Raw genomic sequence first — 14,336 nt, 5'->3', positions numbered from 1 at the left:
TTTTGAGACGGAGTCTTGCTCTGTCGCCCGGGCTGGAGTGCAGTGGCGCGATCTCAGCTCACTGCAAGCTCCACCTCCCAGGTTCCCGCCATTCTCCTGCCTCAGCCTCCCGAGTAGCTGGGACTACAGGCACCCGCCACCTCGCCCGGCTAGTTTTTTGTATTTTTAGTAGAGACGGGGTTTCACCGTGTTAGCCAGGATGGTCTCAATCTCCTGACCTCTTGATCCGCCCATCTCGGCCTCCCAAAGTGCTGGGATTACAGGCTTGAGCCACCGCACCCCGCCAACAACTGAAATTCTTAAACACTGCTGGTATAAGTGCAAAATGGTACAGCCACTTTGGAAAACAGTTGGCATTTTCTTTAATAATTAAACATACACTCACAATAAGATCCAGCAATCCCACTCCTAGATACCCAAGAGACAACAAAAAGTGATGTTCACACAAAAACCTATATGCAAATGTTACAGTAGCATTATTCATAATCACTAAAAACCGGAAGTAACTCAAATTCCCTTCAACTGGCAGATAAACAGATTGTGGTACTTACATCCCATACAACAAAACACTATTCAACAATAAAAAGGAACACACTACTGATAACATGCAACATGGATGAACCTTAAATACCTTATGCCAAATTGAAGCCAGACTCAAAAAGCTACATACTGTGTGATTTGATTTACATGACATTCTGGAGGTGGCAAAATCACAGGGACAATAGATTACTGGTTTCCAGGGACATTGTTGGTGGGATGGGTTGATTACAAAGGCATGGCATGAGGGAATTTTGTGGTGATGTAACCGTTCTATACCTTGTGATGGTGATTTTAGGTATTTATTAAAGTTCAGAGCTGTACACTAAAACAGGTAAATTTTGCTAAAAAAAAAATAAAGTTCACAAAAGAAAAATATGTCCTGTGGAAAAACTTTTAAAATAACCTACTTAATTGGTAAGAGAAAGCTCAGGAAGGGTGATTAACATATCATGGGAGGTAATGAGTAGCAGGATGAGAACCAGTAATCTCCCAGCCCCTGTCCAGGATCCTTTCCACTACAGCAGAATTTCTGATTTTTTTTTACCTTGATTTTCAATAAGAAGTATATTAGTTTTCTATTGCTGCCATAATAACTTACCACAAATTCAGCAGCTTAGACACTTATTTACCTCAGAGTTCTGCAGGCCAGAGGTCCAGTATGGCATAACTAGATTCTGTGCTCGGGGTTTCACAAGGCCAAAGCAAATATGTCAGAATGTGTCAGCTGGCCAGGCTGTTATGAGGAGGCTTGAGGGGAAAATCCACATTCAACTGCACAGACTATTGGCAGAATTCTGTTCCATGAGGTTGTGGGACTGAGGCTGTTTCCTAGCTGTTGATCATCACTCTCAGCGTCTAAAGCCTGCCCACATTTCCTGCCTTATGCTCCCTCCATCTTCAAAGCCAGCAACAGGCCTTGTCCTTTTCATGCCTTAAATCTTTCTGACAGCCCCTTCCGCCCTCAGCTGGGAGAAAGCTGTTTTTAAGAGCTCATGTAATTACTCTGGGCCTGCACAAACAATCTAGGATCATCTACTTGAAGGTCAACAGATTAGTAACATGACTTATATCTGCAAAATCGCTTCAGATATGTAATGTAACATATTCATGGGCATAAAACCAGCGGATGAAGGTGATGGGGGCCTTCCTTCTGTCTGTCTACCACATACATTTCACACAATGACCTAATATACACACATGTAAATGAAACAACAATTAGAACACTTACCTTTACTAAATTCAGCACTGTTATTTCAAAATGCTAGTGGCAACACACTTTGATTTCACATCCCACTAATGAGCTACAAACTGTAATCTGAGTTTATCTTGAAAATGGACCACAATATCCTTTTAAATTCCCATTGGCAACGATAATAGGGGGCCTAGAGAAGGGCCTCGGGGGTCTGTTTCATGCTCAAAATCATACGCAATGTTATAGAACTAATTACAAGAAATACAAACAATCCCCGATTAGAGAGATCCTAGAGAATACCCAGCTAGCACTACTCCAGTTGTCAAGGTCATGAAAAATGAGGAAAGACTAAGAAACTGCCATAGACCAGTGGAGACTGGGGCAACATGACAAGTAAATATGACATAGTAACATGGACTGGATCTGAGAAAAGGGGTATTAATGAAAAAATGGTGAAATCCAAATAGACTGTAAACAGTAACCTATAAATGTCCGTTTCTCAGTTGTGACCAATGTACTTGGTAATGTTAACAATGGGGGGGAGCCACGGTGGCTCAGGCCGGTTGCCCTGGCACTCGGGGAGGCGAGGCTACATGTTTGAGACCAACCTGGTCGACATTGATTGAAAAAAAAAAAAACTTTGGCCAGGCGCGGTGGCTCAAGCCTGTAATCCCAGCACTTTGGGAGGCCGAGACGGGCGGATCACGAGGTCAGGAGATCGAGACCATCCTGGCTAACATGGTGAAACCCCGTCTCTACTAAAAAAAAATACAAAAAACTAGCCGGGCGAGGTGGCGGGTGCCTGTAGTCCCGGCTACTCGGGAGGCTGAGCCAGGAGACTGGTGTAAACCCGGGAGGCGGAGCTTGCAGTGAGCTGAGATCCGGCCACTGCACCCCAGCCTGGGCAACAGAGCAAGACTCCGTCTCAAAAAAAAAAAAAAAAAAAAACAATGGGGAAACGAGGTAAGGGGCATATGAGTCTTCTCTCTACTGCCTTTGCAATTCTTCTGCAAATCTAGTATTACTCCAAAATAAAGCTTAGTTTTTAAACGTTACAGTACAGAACATCTGTGCATCATTCTAGGGAGCAAATCCCATGGACTATTTTAAAAATGATCCATGACCCAATTAACAACCACTGTCCAAGGCTTCCTGCTGCTTTCCTTAACTGCTACTTTCTAGGTACTCTGCCTCCTTCGTTATGTCACCCACAACTTTCCTCCAAACCAAAGCTTAGCCAGGGACTGCAAGATGTAGGGAATAAGGAGTGATTATGTAATGAGTATGAAGTTTCAGCTTGGGAAGATTTTTAAAGTTCTGGATATGGATGATGGTGTTAGTTGCACAACAATGTAAATGTACTTAATGCCACGGAACTACATGCTTAAAAATTATTACAAAAGTAAATTTTACTTTATGTACAATTTACCACAATTTTTTAAAATGAGGTACTAGTACATGCTATATAGCATAGATAATCCTTAAAAACATTATCAAAGCGAAAAAAGTCAGACACGATAGACCACATTATTACAGGATTCCATTCATATGAAAATGTTCTAAAATCAAGTGTGGTGACTGGTGTACGTATTTGTGAATATACTAAATACCACTGAATTGTATACTTTAAATTGGTGAAATATAGAGTATGTGGATTATATGTCAATAAATAAAATTAAAAAAAAATTTTAACTGGCTTTCAATCTAGGACCGTCCTATTTATTTGAACTCCTGAGGTCAAGCGGTGTTCCATAAATTCTGGAACCACTTTCTAGTGATGTGCTGGAAAAATAAAAGAACAAAATTAATGAAAGGACTGCAGGTTAGAATGGCTGGCAGGGAAGATCAGGAAGGTCTGTGACCAGGTATGGTGGCTCTCCAGTCACAGGGTAAGAACAAAGGCGAGATTATAAAACACAGTAGACTGAGGTTGATCAAAAACCTTTATTCTGGTCCTTATCATTCAGGAAGTCACTTATGCAGAACACTTTCTTCATCCCTGCTCTAAGCAGCAGCAGCTGCATCCAGGCTTGATATGGAAGACAGACAGAAGCAGTGGAAGACCTTGCAGAGAAGAGCTAATTGATGAGATCTCTGCTTATCCCGGCATAGGTGAAGGCAGAACAGGAAGAGTGTGTGTAAGTGCAAAGACTCTGTTCTTCAAAGCTGAGGCCTGTGGAGAGGGGTGAACTGAAGGCTGCAGATGAAGGCTCACATAACTGCCCCGCTCAGCAATCAATCCAAAGTACCTAAACATACAAAGAGCAATGAGTATACCTGGGGACCTCAGGAGCTGGATTAGTGTAATAAGCTGGGCTAAGTTAATGCAGAAGAGGCTCCGATATTGGCAGCAGTTCTCTAAGACCAAAATACTAATTTTGAGGATGATCTATCCAAAATATCCCCAGGGAAAAACATGTCATTACAGATGGTGGGCAGTTAGGAATTAAGCATACTAGTCTGAAGAGTCAGAAGTGGGAAAAGGGCTAAGAAGTCGTCGTGTAAGCTAATGAACATTGATGAAGGCCATATAAGGATGGAATAATATAAAATAAATGAGGTAAACTCTCTAATTAAAGAGAAACCTTTAGAAAGTTTCAGTTCCAGATGGGGGACTGGGCCCACAAGTATGTATGCCCTCCCATCCAAGATTCCATTCAAAAGGTAAAAAAGTTTAAAAAGTATAAATCTACAACAAATAGGGGCCCACTGGCAGTTAATGGATTTCAACAAAAAAACTGAGTAACAGAAACCTGATCAAAGTAGGCTTATAAATAGAGCAGAGGGAAAAGGAGCCTAGAATGAACACAGAGGGGCTGCAGCAGAAGAGGAGGCCCATCTGCCTAAAAGAACCAGGAGGAAGCTCCAGGCTCAAGTCATCAGGAATGGCGATGTGAGATGAAAATTTGGTTAGTGACCAGAGGGTCTGTATGAGAAACATTGCCCCTGTCTCCCCACAACCCTCCCCACAGATAGCACAACCAGAAGACAGGCATTTAAACCTAACTTGGAAGAAAAGAAAAAAAAGACCACAGGGCTCTCTTCTAAAGAACCATGTTTTAAAAAAAAAAAAAAAAAAAAAAGGCTAGGCGCAGTGGAGGTGGAGGCGGGCAGATCACTTGAGATCAGGAGTTCAAGACCAGCCTGGCCAACACGGTGAAACCCCATCTCTACCCAAAAATGCCAAAATTAGCCAGGCGTGGTGGTGCACGCCTATAGTCCCAGCTACTTGAGAATCTCCTGAACTTGGGAGCAGGGGTTGCAGTGAGCAGAGATCACGCCACTGCCTTCCAGCCTGGATGACAAAGCAAGACTCCATCTCAAACAAATAATAAATAAAAATGAAATAAAATATACGAAGCATTGTTAAAAATCAATTTTAAAAAGGACAAAAATGCCTAACAGAAAAATAGGAGACACCCCTCAAAAAAACACAGGCATGCATATGAAAAGATGTTCAATATCACCTACAATCAGGGCAATACAAACTACCACCACAATGCAACTATCACTTACATTCAATAACAGCATGTCAAAAATCAAAAACTCTGGTAATACCAAGCGTGGGTAAGAATGAGAAGCAATGGGAATTATCATGCACTGCTGGTAGGAATGTGAATTGGAATACATGAAGTTCAGCAGTACCTGCCAAAGATGGAGATATGAATACCCTATATATCCTGGGTTCCAGCAGTATTATATATTTTATACACACATACACATCCACCCTAGAGAAACATGTACAAGACTGTTCACAGCAAATTGTTTATAATAGGAAAAATAAGGTTTCCCAAATATCAACATTACAATAGCTCAATTGTGGTAATGTCATATAGCAAGGAACATGAACAAATGAGTTATGTGCAATCACACAGATGAATCTCATAAATGTGTTAACTTAAAGAAAACAGTTGTGTGACAGATGTTGACCAACGAATGCATATGGTTTGGTTCCATTTGCAGAGAGTTCGAAAAAACAAAACTAAACTTTAGTGTTCAGGGATGCATGCTAATATAGTAAACTATAAAGAAAAGGAAGCCATTACCAAAAAAGTTAGGATACAGTCATGTCGGGAAAAGGGATGAGAAGAGATATGATGAAGAATGAATATATGTGGGACTTTTGGGGGCTGATGATACCCTATCTCTTGGCCAAGATGGTGGTTACGAGGGTATTCATTTTATCATTTATTGACTTTACATTTACAGCACACACTTTACATATGTTGTATTTCATAAGACTTAGAAAAAGAATATACAGGCCGGGCGCAGTGGCTCAAGCCTGTAATCCCAGCACTTTGGGAGGCCGAGACAGGTGGATCATGAGGTCAGGAGATTGAGACCATCTTGGCTAACACAGTGAAACCTCGTCTCTACTAAAAATACAAAAACTAGCCGGGCAAGGTGGCGGGCGCCTGTAGTCCCAGCTACTCGGGAGGCTGAGGCAGGAGAATGGTGTAAATCCGGGAGGCGGAGCTTGCAGTGAGCTGAGATCCGGCCACTGCACTCCAGCCCGGACGACAGAGCGAGACTCTGCCTCAAAAAAAGAAAAAAAGAAAAAGAATATACATATGCACATATAAACATATTTGCATAAAATATCCACATTACACAAGAAAACTAGTTACAGTTGTTTGCAGGGAGGGGACCTGAATGAGTAATTAAGGGACAGAGAGAGGGTAGAGAAAGACTGTTCACAGTCTTAGTTTTCAACTTCTACAATCAATGAGGGATAAAGCATGGAAGATTTAACTGTGATAAGATTTAAATGTTATTAGCTTTGACAATGTCAAATTACTAGATAACACAAATTGATAGCTAGATGTGAACTAAAAAGGGAAAAGGGATACATGCACTAATAGTCATATTTTACAAACTGGGGAGTCAAGAAATACATTAAAAGTTGGACACAACAACAACCGAAGACATTCCAGTATGTTATATAAACTGTAGAGGTAAAGAAACTAAAACTAGTGATACAACTACCAAAAATAAGAAAGACGAGGGGATTTATGGGGTTCTACAGGTTAGCCAAATCTTCATTTATCACAGCAGGAAGTCAATACACACTGTCTACAGCTGACACATCAATGGGTAAGCATATTAATTAGAAATAAACGTAACCACCAGAAAAGCTCAAAACACTAACAAAACAGTGGGTGGACAGCAGCTACACTTCATTATAAGCCATTAGGTAACTATTTGATTTTCAACCATGGATATGTATTGCTCATAAAAAGGAAAAAAAATGTATTTACTTAGACCATACACATCTAAGGACATAAGAACATTTATTTTACCAGGTAAAAAATAATTAACGCAGACTGAATCCACAGGGGCTATGGTGGCTAACATTCAGATCTACCAATGTAGGTTAGAGCAGAGGGATTCGATTACAGAGATAAATGAGGATGAAAGCAGAGGATGAAAATAAACACAGCAATCATTCAATAAATGGCCATTTATTAAAAATCCAAGCTAAGCACTACGCTGTGATAGAGGCTAGAGTGGAAAACTACATAAGACCTTCCCACTTCTACTACAAGTACCCTCCAGTTTATTTTCCCCAGGACAGCAATGTTGTGTACTTAAAATACAAATCTGATCATATCACTCCTGTCTTTGAAAAGCTGGTAATTAAAAATGAAGAGGTAAAGTAGGCTCCAAACATTTTTGACTGGAGAACTTACAGAAAGTCTGTCACAAGGAGTGCCTGCCTTAGGTAGGACTAAAAAAAGTTAATTTTAAGAAAAATGAGTAGGTGGAAAGAGAGGCTGAAGAAAAATCTGCAAATTAAAAGAATGCTCAATAATCTAGGCATGAAGCTAGCCATGGTAATGTATCTAATAAGACATTTAAAAAATATCTATCGAAAGGACCAGGGGCCGAGGTTGACATGGAGATGCAGAACAAAGGAGTAAAAAAGAGTGGAATAAATCCAGAGATTTCTAAAGGTAATAAGGCTTAGAGGAGGCAATGAGAACACCCTGGGAGAATGAAATGAGGATACATGGCTTTTGCTAAGCTATTCAATCAAAATACAGTCATGTGTCGCTCAACAACAAGGATACATCCTGAGAAATGCATTACATCTTCAGGCGATTTCACCACTGTGTGAACACCATAGAGCGTACTTACACAAAGCTAGATGGTATAGCCTACTATCCACTTAATCTACAGGGTATACCTATTGCTCTCAGGCTACAGACTTGAACAGCATGTTACTGTACTGAATACTGTAGGCAAATGTAACATGGTGATAAGCGTATTTAAACGTATCTAAACATAGAAAAGGTAATGTATTTCATTAGGATGTTATGACCACTACCTCACTGGGCAACAGGAATTTTTCAACTCCATTATAATCTGATGGGACCACCCTCATGTGAGCAGTTCATGGCTGACCAAAATGTTATTATGCAGCGCATGACTATATATGTGTAGTGAAGAGTAAGCTGATCAGATTTAAGAATTAAGTAGCGGCCGGGCGCGGTGGCTCACACCTGTAATCCAAACACTTCGGGAGGCCGAGGCGGGCGGATCACGAGGTCAGGAGATCGAGACCATCCTGGCTAACACAGTGAAACCCCGTCTCTACTAAAAATGCAAAAAAAAAAAAATTAGCCAGGCGTGGTGGCGGGTGCCTGTAGTCCCAGCTACTTGGGGAGGCTGAGGCAGGAGAATGGCGTGAACCCGGGAGACGGAGCTTGCAGTGAGCCGAGATCGCGCCACTGCACTACAGCCTGGGTGACAGAGCGAGACCCCGTCTCAATAAAAAAAAAAAAAAAAAATTAAGTAGCAGAAATAGCTCTGAGGCAAGGTAGCTAAAATTAGGTATTTCAAATATTTGCTTTTTTAATGAAAAAATTTAGTTAGTACACAAGTTAATCCATGACTCCTAAAAATAAATACAGACAAGTACAAGTCTTATTGCAGCAAAACAATCACTTCATACAGATTGTTGAAGAAAAAAGAACAAGCGGTGACCCTTTAAATGTTGACAATTGTTTCTGATCTCTAACATGATAAGGGGGGCAAGCCTGATATCTAGGTATGGCGAACAAGATACGAATCAAACTTCTGAATTCATCTAACTACACTGGGATCTTTATATTCTCTCCTATTTCTTTATGGCTAGCAATTTTCAGGTAGAAGTTTTAATTCCCCAAGGGAGAAAACTGAACCTCATTTAGCAAGTTACTTTTTTCTATCCTAACAGCAGGTACGGAGAAAGAATTATCCCTACACAAACAAGAAGCAGGCATCCGTTTTATGAGGTTTTGAATTTGACATCAACATGCAAAAGACAGGCAGAAATTATTGCCCATTGAGAGAGAACTCACCTTCCAGAAAAGCAAATTCATCCACAGCTTCTATTGCACTATCTGAAACACAAGGCAAAGAGACACCTGACTAACTCCAGCCATGCTGACGTCAGTCAGAAAACAGCACAATCTACAGTGAAGGGCATGAGGCTTTGGGCAAATGAGGGCAATTATAAGATGCGTCCCTTGCTGCCTTGAGATCCGTATCTACTCTACCAGCAACTCTCATATACATTAGTTGTCTCCCTAGAAGAGTAAGAAAAGTGTAGGCAAATATCATTCAATGTGGGGGGGAGGGGGCTCCTAAAATACATCTAAATTATTTATTCGCTTTGCTCTTAAAGTTATCAGAGAAGAATGTGGCAATAGATGCAGGGCGCATGAGAACACGGTATATGAAAGCTTACATAGGTGAGGGTTACCAGCCAGACCAGAGTCAGAAATCAAATCCCCAGTTGCTAGGTGAAAAAGAATTATCTTTTTCTGGTGCAATTTGGCAGAAGGTATGAAGGGATCCAGTCCGCTTTGGCAACCCCAGACACCACAGACTGCTCCACCGCCCCAAGCAGAAAGCCTCTACATGTAGGGCTTCCTGGCACTGTGGCCAACAGAAACCATCCTGGGGAGAGACGCTGTGGCACCTCTCAGATCAGAGTGACGTCTTCTCAACCTGTGCAAGGTAAAACCAGCCCAGCCCTCCCTTCTCTGTCCCCAGACACTGGCAGTGCCACTCTACCCAAGTCTCTCCTCTGAAGAGTTTTCCTTTTTCCCTGCTGAGCGCAACAGTAGGCATCTTTTGCAATGGTCTCCACAAACAGTTCCTGTGAAGTAAAAAAGCAAAGTTTTAGTAATGGGTTCTAGCACACTGAAGAGGTGAGGGCTCTGGTTTGTGGGTGGGGGCAGAAAGGGAGAAGAAAGGCTCAGGGGCAAGAAAATGTTCTGGAAGCTAAGATTGTCCTGGACTTCATGAAGATCCACTCCGCTACCCTCTTCCCAGTATTTTCCTTCATTCACTAAAGACTCCTACAAGTTCTGTATGAGGCCCTGGAGATACAAATGAAAGTCACTCACTAACCAGATCCTCAACAAGAGGGAGGAGTGTTAACAAAACATACAACTCTTATAGGTCCCCGGCCCTTTTCCTCCGCCTTCCGGGTCCGCACCTACATCTCAAAACCCAGCCCACAAAGGTAATAAGGGCTTAGAGGAGGCAATGAGAACACCCTGGGAGAATGAAAAGCCCACATCTCTAAGCCCCGCCCGCGGAAGGCCCCGAGGCTCCGCCCCGCGCTCCACCTCCCCCACCCCCGCGTGCCCCGCGCTGCTTCCGCACCGCGGCTCGTGCCAGAATGAAGATGGCTTCTTGTCCCGCTAGCGTCACGTCGGGGTCCGCCTTCACCAAGGCCTTCACTCGCGCCAGAGGCAACCTCGAGAGTCGAGCCCCAGGCACACTCGTTGGGGCTTGGGGCTGCAAGGCCGCTGCTTCCCCAGCAGGTCCCTCCTCCTCTCGGGGTGTCCCGCTTCCTGCCGCCGCCGCCGCCGCCATCCCGGCCCTGAGCGTGCTGCGCGCGGCCGCCGACTGTGCGCGCGCATGCGGCGCAGGCCCTTTCCCGCGCGGGCTGGAGGCCACACCCTGTGTAGGCGCGCGACTCCGCCCCTACGCGGCAGGGCGGTGCCGGAAACCCGGTGGGCTGGGACTGAGCTACGGCTCTTCCCTCGCGCCTGGGGCCACCTTTGGGCTGTCGTGCACTTGGTTGACGCTACCGGCGACCCTCTGGCCCGTTGGGCCTGTGGAGCCCAGGCACCTCCCCTTGGTGCCTGTGCCAGACTGGTAAGGGGAGAAATCTAGACCGGGCTCGCAAGAGAGCCTCCGTCGAAACAGAATGTTAATACTCCAAGGCTAAGGAGGGCACGTGTCCGAGGGAGGCCCGGCCCTGGAGGTCCCAGCATCGTGGAAGAGGATGCCAAGGAGGCAACGAAGTCTGGACCAAATTCAGTTATGGATGCTCTTGAAGGAGGAGTAGGGGTTTTGCAGGCAGATACGAAGAAATTCAGCCCAGCCAGAGGAAACAAGAAAAAGTCATGGAAGCTGGAAAGGATGAAATTGTGGTTGTGAGGCTTCCACGTTTGTTCAAAAACAGGTTGCATCACAGCTTTGGTTTTCAAATTTGACCTCAAGATCCCTTTACGGTCTTAAAGATTAAAGAGCCCAAGTAGCTTTTGTTTCTGTCAGTTATATCAGTACTTTATTAGAATTAAAACAAAGTTTTAAAATACTGATTTAAAATTACTAATGCATTATAAGCTAACAACGTTTTTATGACAAGTAACTTTTTAAAAAATACATCTAGTAAGAAAAGTCTCTAATGTCTGATTTCATGTGAGAACTGGATTCTCTAGCTGCTTCTGTTGATAACATTAGCACTTCTCAGGTAACTGAAAAACTACTGCATCTCATTAAGAGAATGTGAATGAAAAAGACAACCTCTTAGTAGTATTAAGAAAATAATTTTGACCTCATGGACTCCTGAAAAGGGTCTCCAGAAAATTCCCACCCCCATGAATCCCCACACCACACTTTGAGGTCTGATAGCATAGAGGAACAGTTGATATTTACAATAGGTGTAATCTAAGTCAATCATAATAATAGTGAACACTTTCGAGCATTTACTATGTGCGTGATTCCAAGTGTTTTACATTTATGTAAATCATAACTTCTGTCATTTTCACAATACCCTGTATATTTTAACCTTATTTTACAAAATAAGCTTAACCTTATTATTGAAACCTTACTTGAAAACATTGAGGCGCAGAGTGGTTACTGAGTCACACACGACAGAATGTGGTGAAGCCAAGATGAATCTGAATTAAATGACATCTGAAATCACTCAATTCCAAAATTATGTAGTAAACTTTGGTGTATGGGTGGAAAGGTGTGAAACATTTCTTTACCCATTTTAAGGGTCACAGCTGACACTCCTATAACACACACAAAAAAGCATAACAAATCTATTCAATCAAAGTTTTACATGACATGAGAGTCCAAAAATGCAGACCACAAGAGCTAGAGGAAACTGTCTATTTTTATGCTTAGGTTATATGAAGAGGCGATAGCTGTGTAGAAATGTGATTAGAGGCCTGGTACAATGGGTGACACCTGTAATCCCAGCACTTTGGGAGGCCAAGGCAGGAGGACCGCCTGAGCCCAGGAGTTTGGACCAGCCTGGGCAACAGATGGAGACCCTATTTCTACACACACACACACACACACACACACACACACACATACACATATACACATATTAATTAGCTGGGTATTGTGATCCTATAGTCCTAGCTACTTGGGAGGCTGAGGTGGGAGGGTTGCTTGAGCCCAGGAGTTCAAGGTTACAGTAAGCAATGATTGCACTACTGCACTCCAGCCTGGGCGACAGAGAGAGACCCTGTGTCTTAAAAAGAAAAAGAAATGTGATTGGACAAAAACAGAATGATAATGATCTAATGTAATAGACTGGAAACCCAGCAAGGCCTGTCTGTTCATATTCTTTTTGGCCTCTCTGTGTAGCCTTCCTTCTGGTATTAGGGCAGGACCCTTCTGAAATGCTGGTCTTCAAGGGAGAAGGCAGAAAGTAACCTTTCTAGGTTTTACGGCTTGCTTGGAGGAAGGGAAGTTCTAGTTTCTATGACCTGGCTTGGGACAGAGGAATTCTGGTTTCCATGACTCACTGTGAAGAGTGGTGGTGTTACAGTGGGTGGCTAGTCAGACACAAACAGGGCAAGATAGGTCCCCCACACTCCACCGGGAATGTCAGACGATCATCAGGTGATGGTCGGACAGTGGTCACACCGCCTCTCTAAAATAGTAATTGCTCACAGCCAGCGCCAGGGAAAGGCAGTTTCCCTATAGATAGAAAAATCCTGAAACTTACGATCAGGAGCTTCCTGATGAGATCTCAGGAGTTGGGCGAGTGGGCTCACACATGCACACTAAGAAGCAAAATGGTGGAATTTAACTGGTATGTGACCTTCTGGGGGCATTCCACCAAAAAAGGGAAGAACGCCTCAGGTGAGCATGCTTACAACTTCAATAAATACACTGCACACGCTCCCCTCCCCAGCACTAGCAGGCTATTGTGCATTTGGACAGCCCACCCCAAGGGAATAATCAGGGTAGAAGGGTTGCAAGACCCCAGAAGTATGCCAATATATAAAAACCCAAGTCAAAAGGTCAAACCTTGCACTTGTTCTTCAAGTCATCCGCTTGGGCCTCTTCCCAGTGTACTTTCCTTCCTTTCATTCTTGCTCTAAAGCTTTTTAATAAATTTTCACTCCTGCTTTAAAACTTGCCTCAGTCTCTTCTTCTGCCTTATGCCCTTCAGTCGACATCTTCTAAGGAGATAAGAATCGAAGTTGCTGCAATTCCCTGCCAGTAGCTGTAGTAACTTCCACTGCTTACAGTGGAAAACAGGACAGGAGAAGTTCAGAAAGAGCTTACTTCTGAGGCCTTTCCAATTTTCTTCAGTTCAAAGTACTCAGCATTACAAAGTACCATACTTTGGGGCATCATGTAATGAGCCCCAACCCTGAATTTGCACAGAGACACTCTACTATAGCAGAATAAGAGTCTTGGCCCAGAATTAAAATCTGCAGAAGAGGATATGAGTCGCTGAAAATTGAACCAGAGCCACTGTTAGGGCCTCAGTCCTGAGTTCTCTTCAAATTACATTTGTGGACACTCTCACTCATGGAAAGCTCCACACAAAATTCATAAAAGCATGGCCAGATTCTTGTGTCACAGTGCACAAGAACACTTCACAAGAGCTGTATTCCAGCAATCGCAAAGTAGTTAAGTACTAAATTGACCTAAATTCTGAATTAACGTAAGACAGTTGACAATGGTGGGGGTGTTACCAGACCCCACCACTTACCCAAAGTTAGCCTTTGGGTCAGGAGTTTCCTTGCTAGAGTCCCTTTCGTGGTCACCAGAAAAATGTTACAGGAAAGGGGTCCTGATCCAGACCCCAAGAGAGGGTTCTTGAATCTCACACAAGAAAGAATTCAGGACAAGTCCATAAAGTAAAGTGAAAGCAAGTTTATTAGGAAAGTAAAGGAATGAAAGAATGGTTACTCCATAGGCAGGGCAGCCCTGAGGGCTGCTGGTTGCCCATTTTTGTGGTTATTTCTTGATTATATGCTAAACAAGGGATGGATTAATCATGCCTCCCCTTTTAAGACCATATAGGATAACTTCCTGACGTTGCCATGGCCTTTGTAAACTG

At 43.1% G+C, this 14,336-nt stretch overlaps 1 protein-coding gene across 2 annotated transcripts in view; it reads right to left on the bottom strand.

Moving 5' to 3' along the window:
• POLE4 (DNA polymerase epsilon 4, accessory subunit) overlaps positions 1 to 10,663 on the bottom strand; it is a 59,927-nt gene extending 49,264 nt beyond the window's left edge. Inside the window, exons 1-4 of one of the 2 annotated variants that reach the window (XM_023188020.2) lie at positions 10,391 to 10,657; positions 9,794 to 9,878; positions 9,076 to 9,117; positions 3,658 to 3,981 (exon numbers count right to left, since the gene is read on the bottom strand). In XM_023188020.2, coding sequence (XP_023043788.2) covers positions 3,968 to 3,981; positions 9,076 to 9,117; positions 9,794 to 9,878; positions 10,391 to 10,603 — 354 coding nt within the window. In that variant the 5' untranslated portion in view covers positions 10,604 to 10,657 and the 3' untranslated portion in view covers positions 3,658 to 3,967. Of the gene's footprint in view, positions 1 to 3,657; positions 3,982 to 9,075; positions 9,118 to 9,793; positions 9,879 to 10,390 lie in introns of those variants that run through there. The other variant, XM_023188019.2, reaches the window with a different exon arrangement.
• Positions 10,664 to 14,336: the final 3,673 nt, after the last annotated feature.

Source organism: Piliocolobus tephrosceles, chromosome 15 (genome assembly GCF_002776525.5).
Source record: "Piliocolobus tephrosceles isolate RC106 chromosome 15, ASM277652v3, whole genome shotgun sequence".
Classification (NCBI taxonomy): domain Eukaryota; kingdom Metazoa; phylum Chordata; class Mammalia; order Primates; family Cercopithecidae; genus Piliocolobus; species Piliocolobus tephrosceles.
Note: the sequence above shows the minus strand (reverse complement) of the source record. Positions and strands in the feature narration are given on the sequence as shown.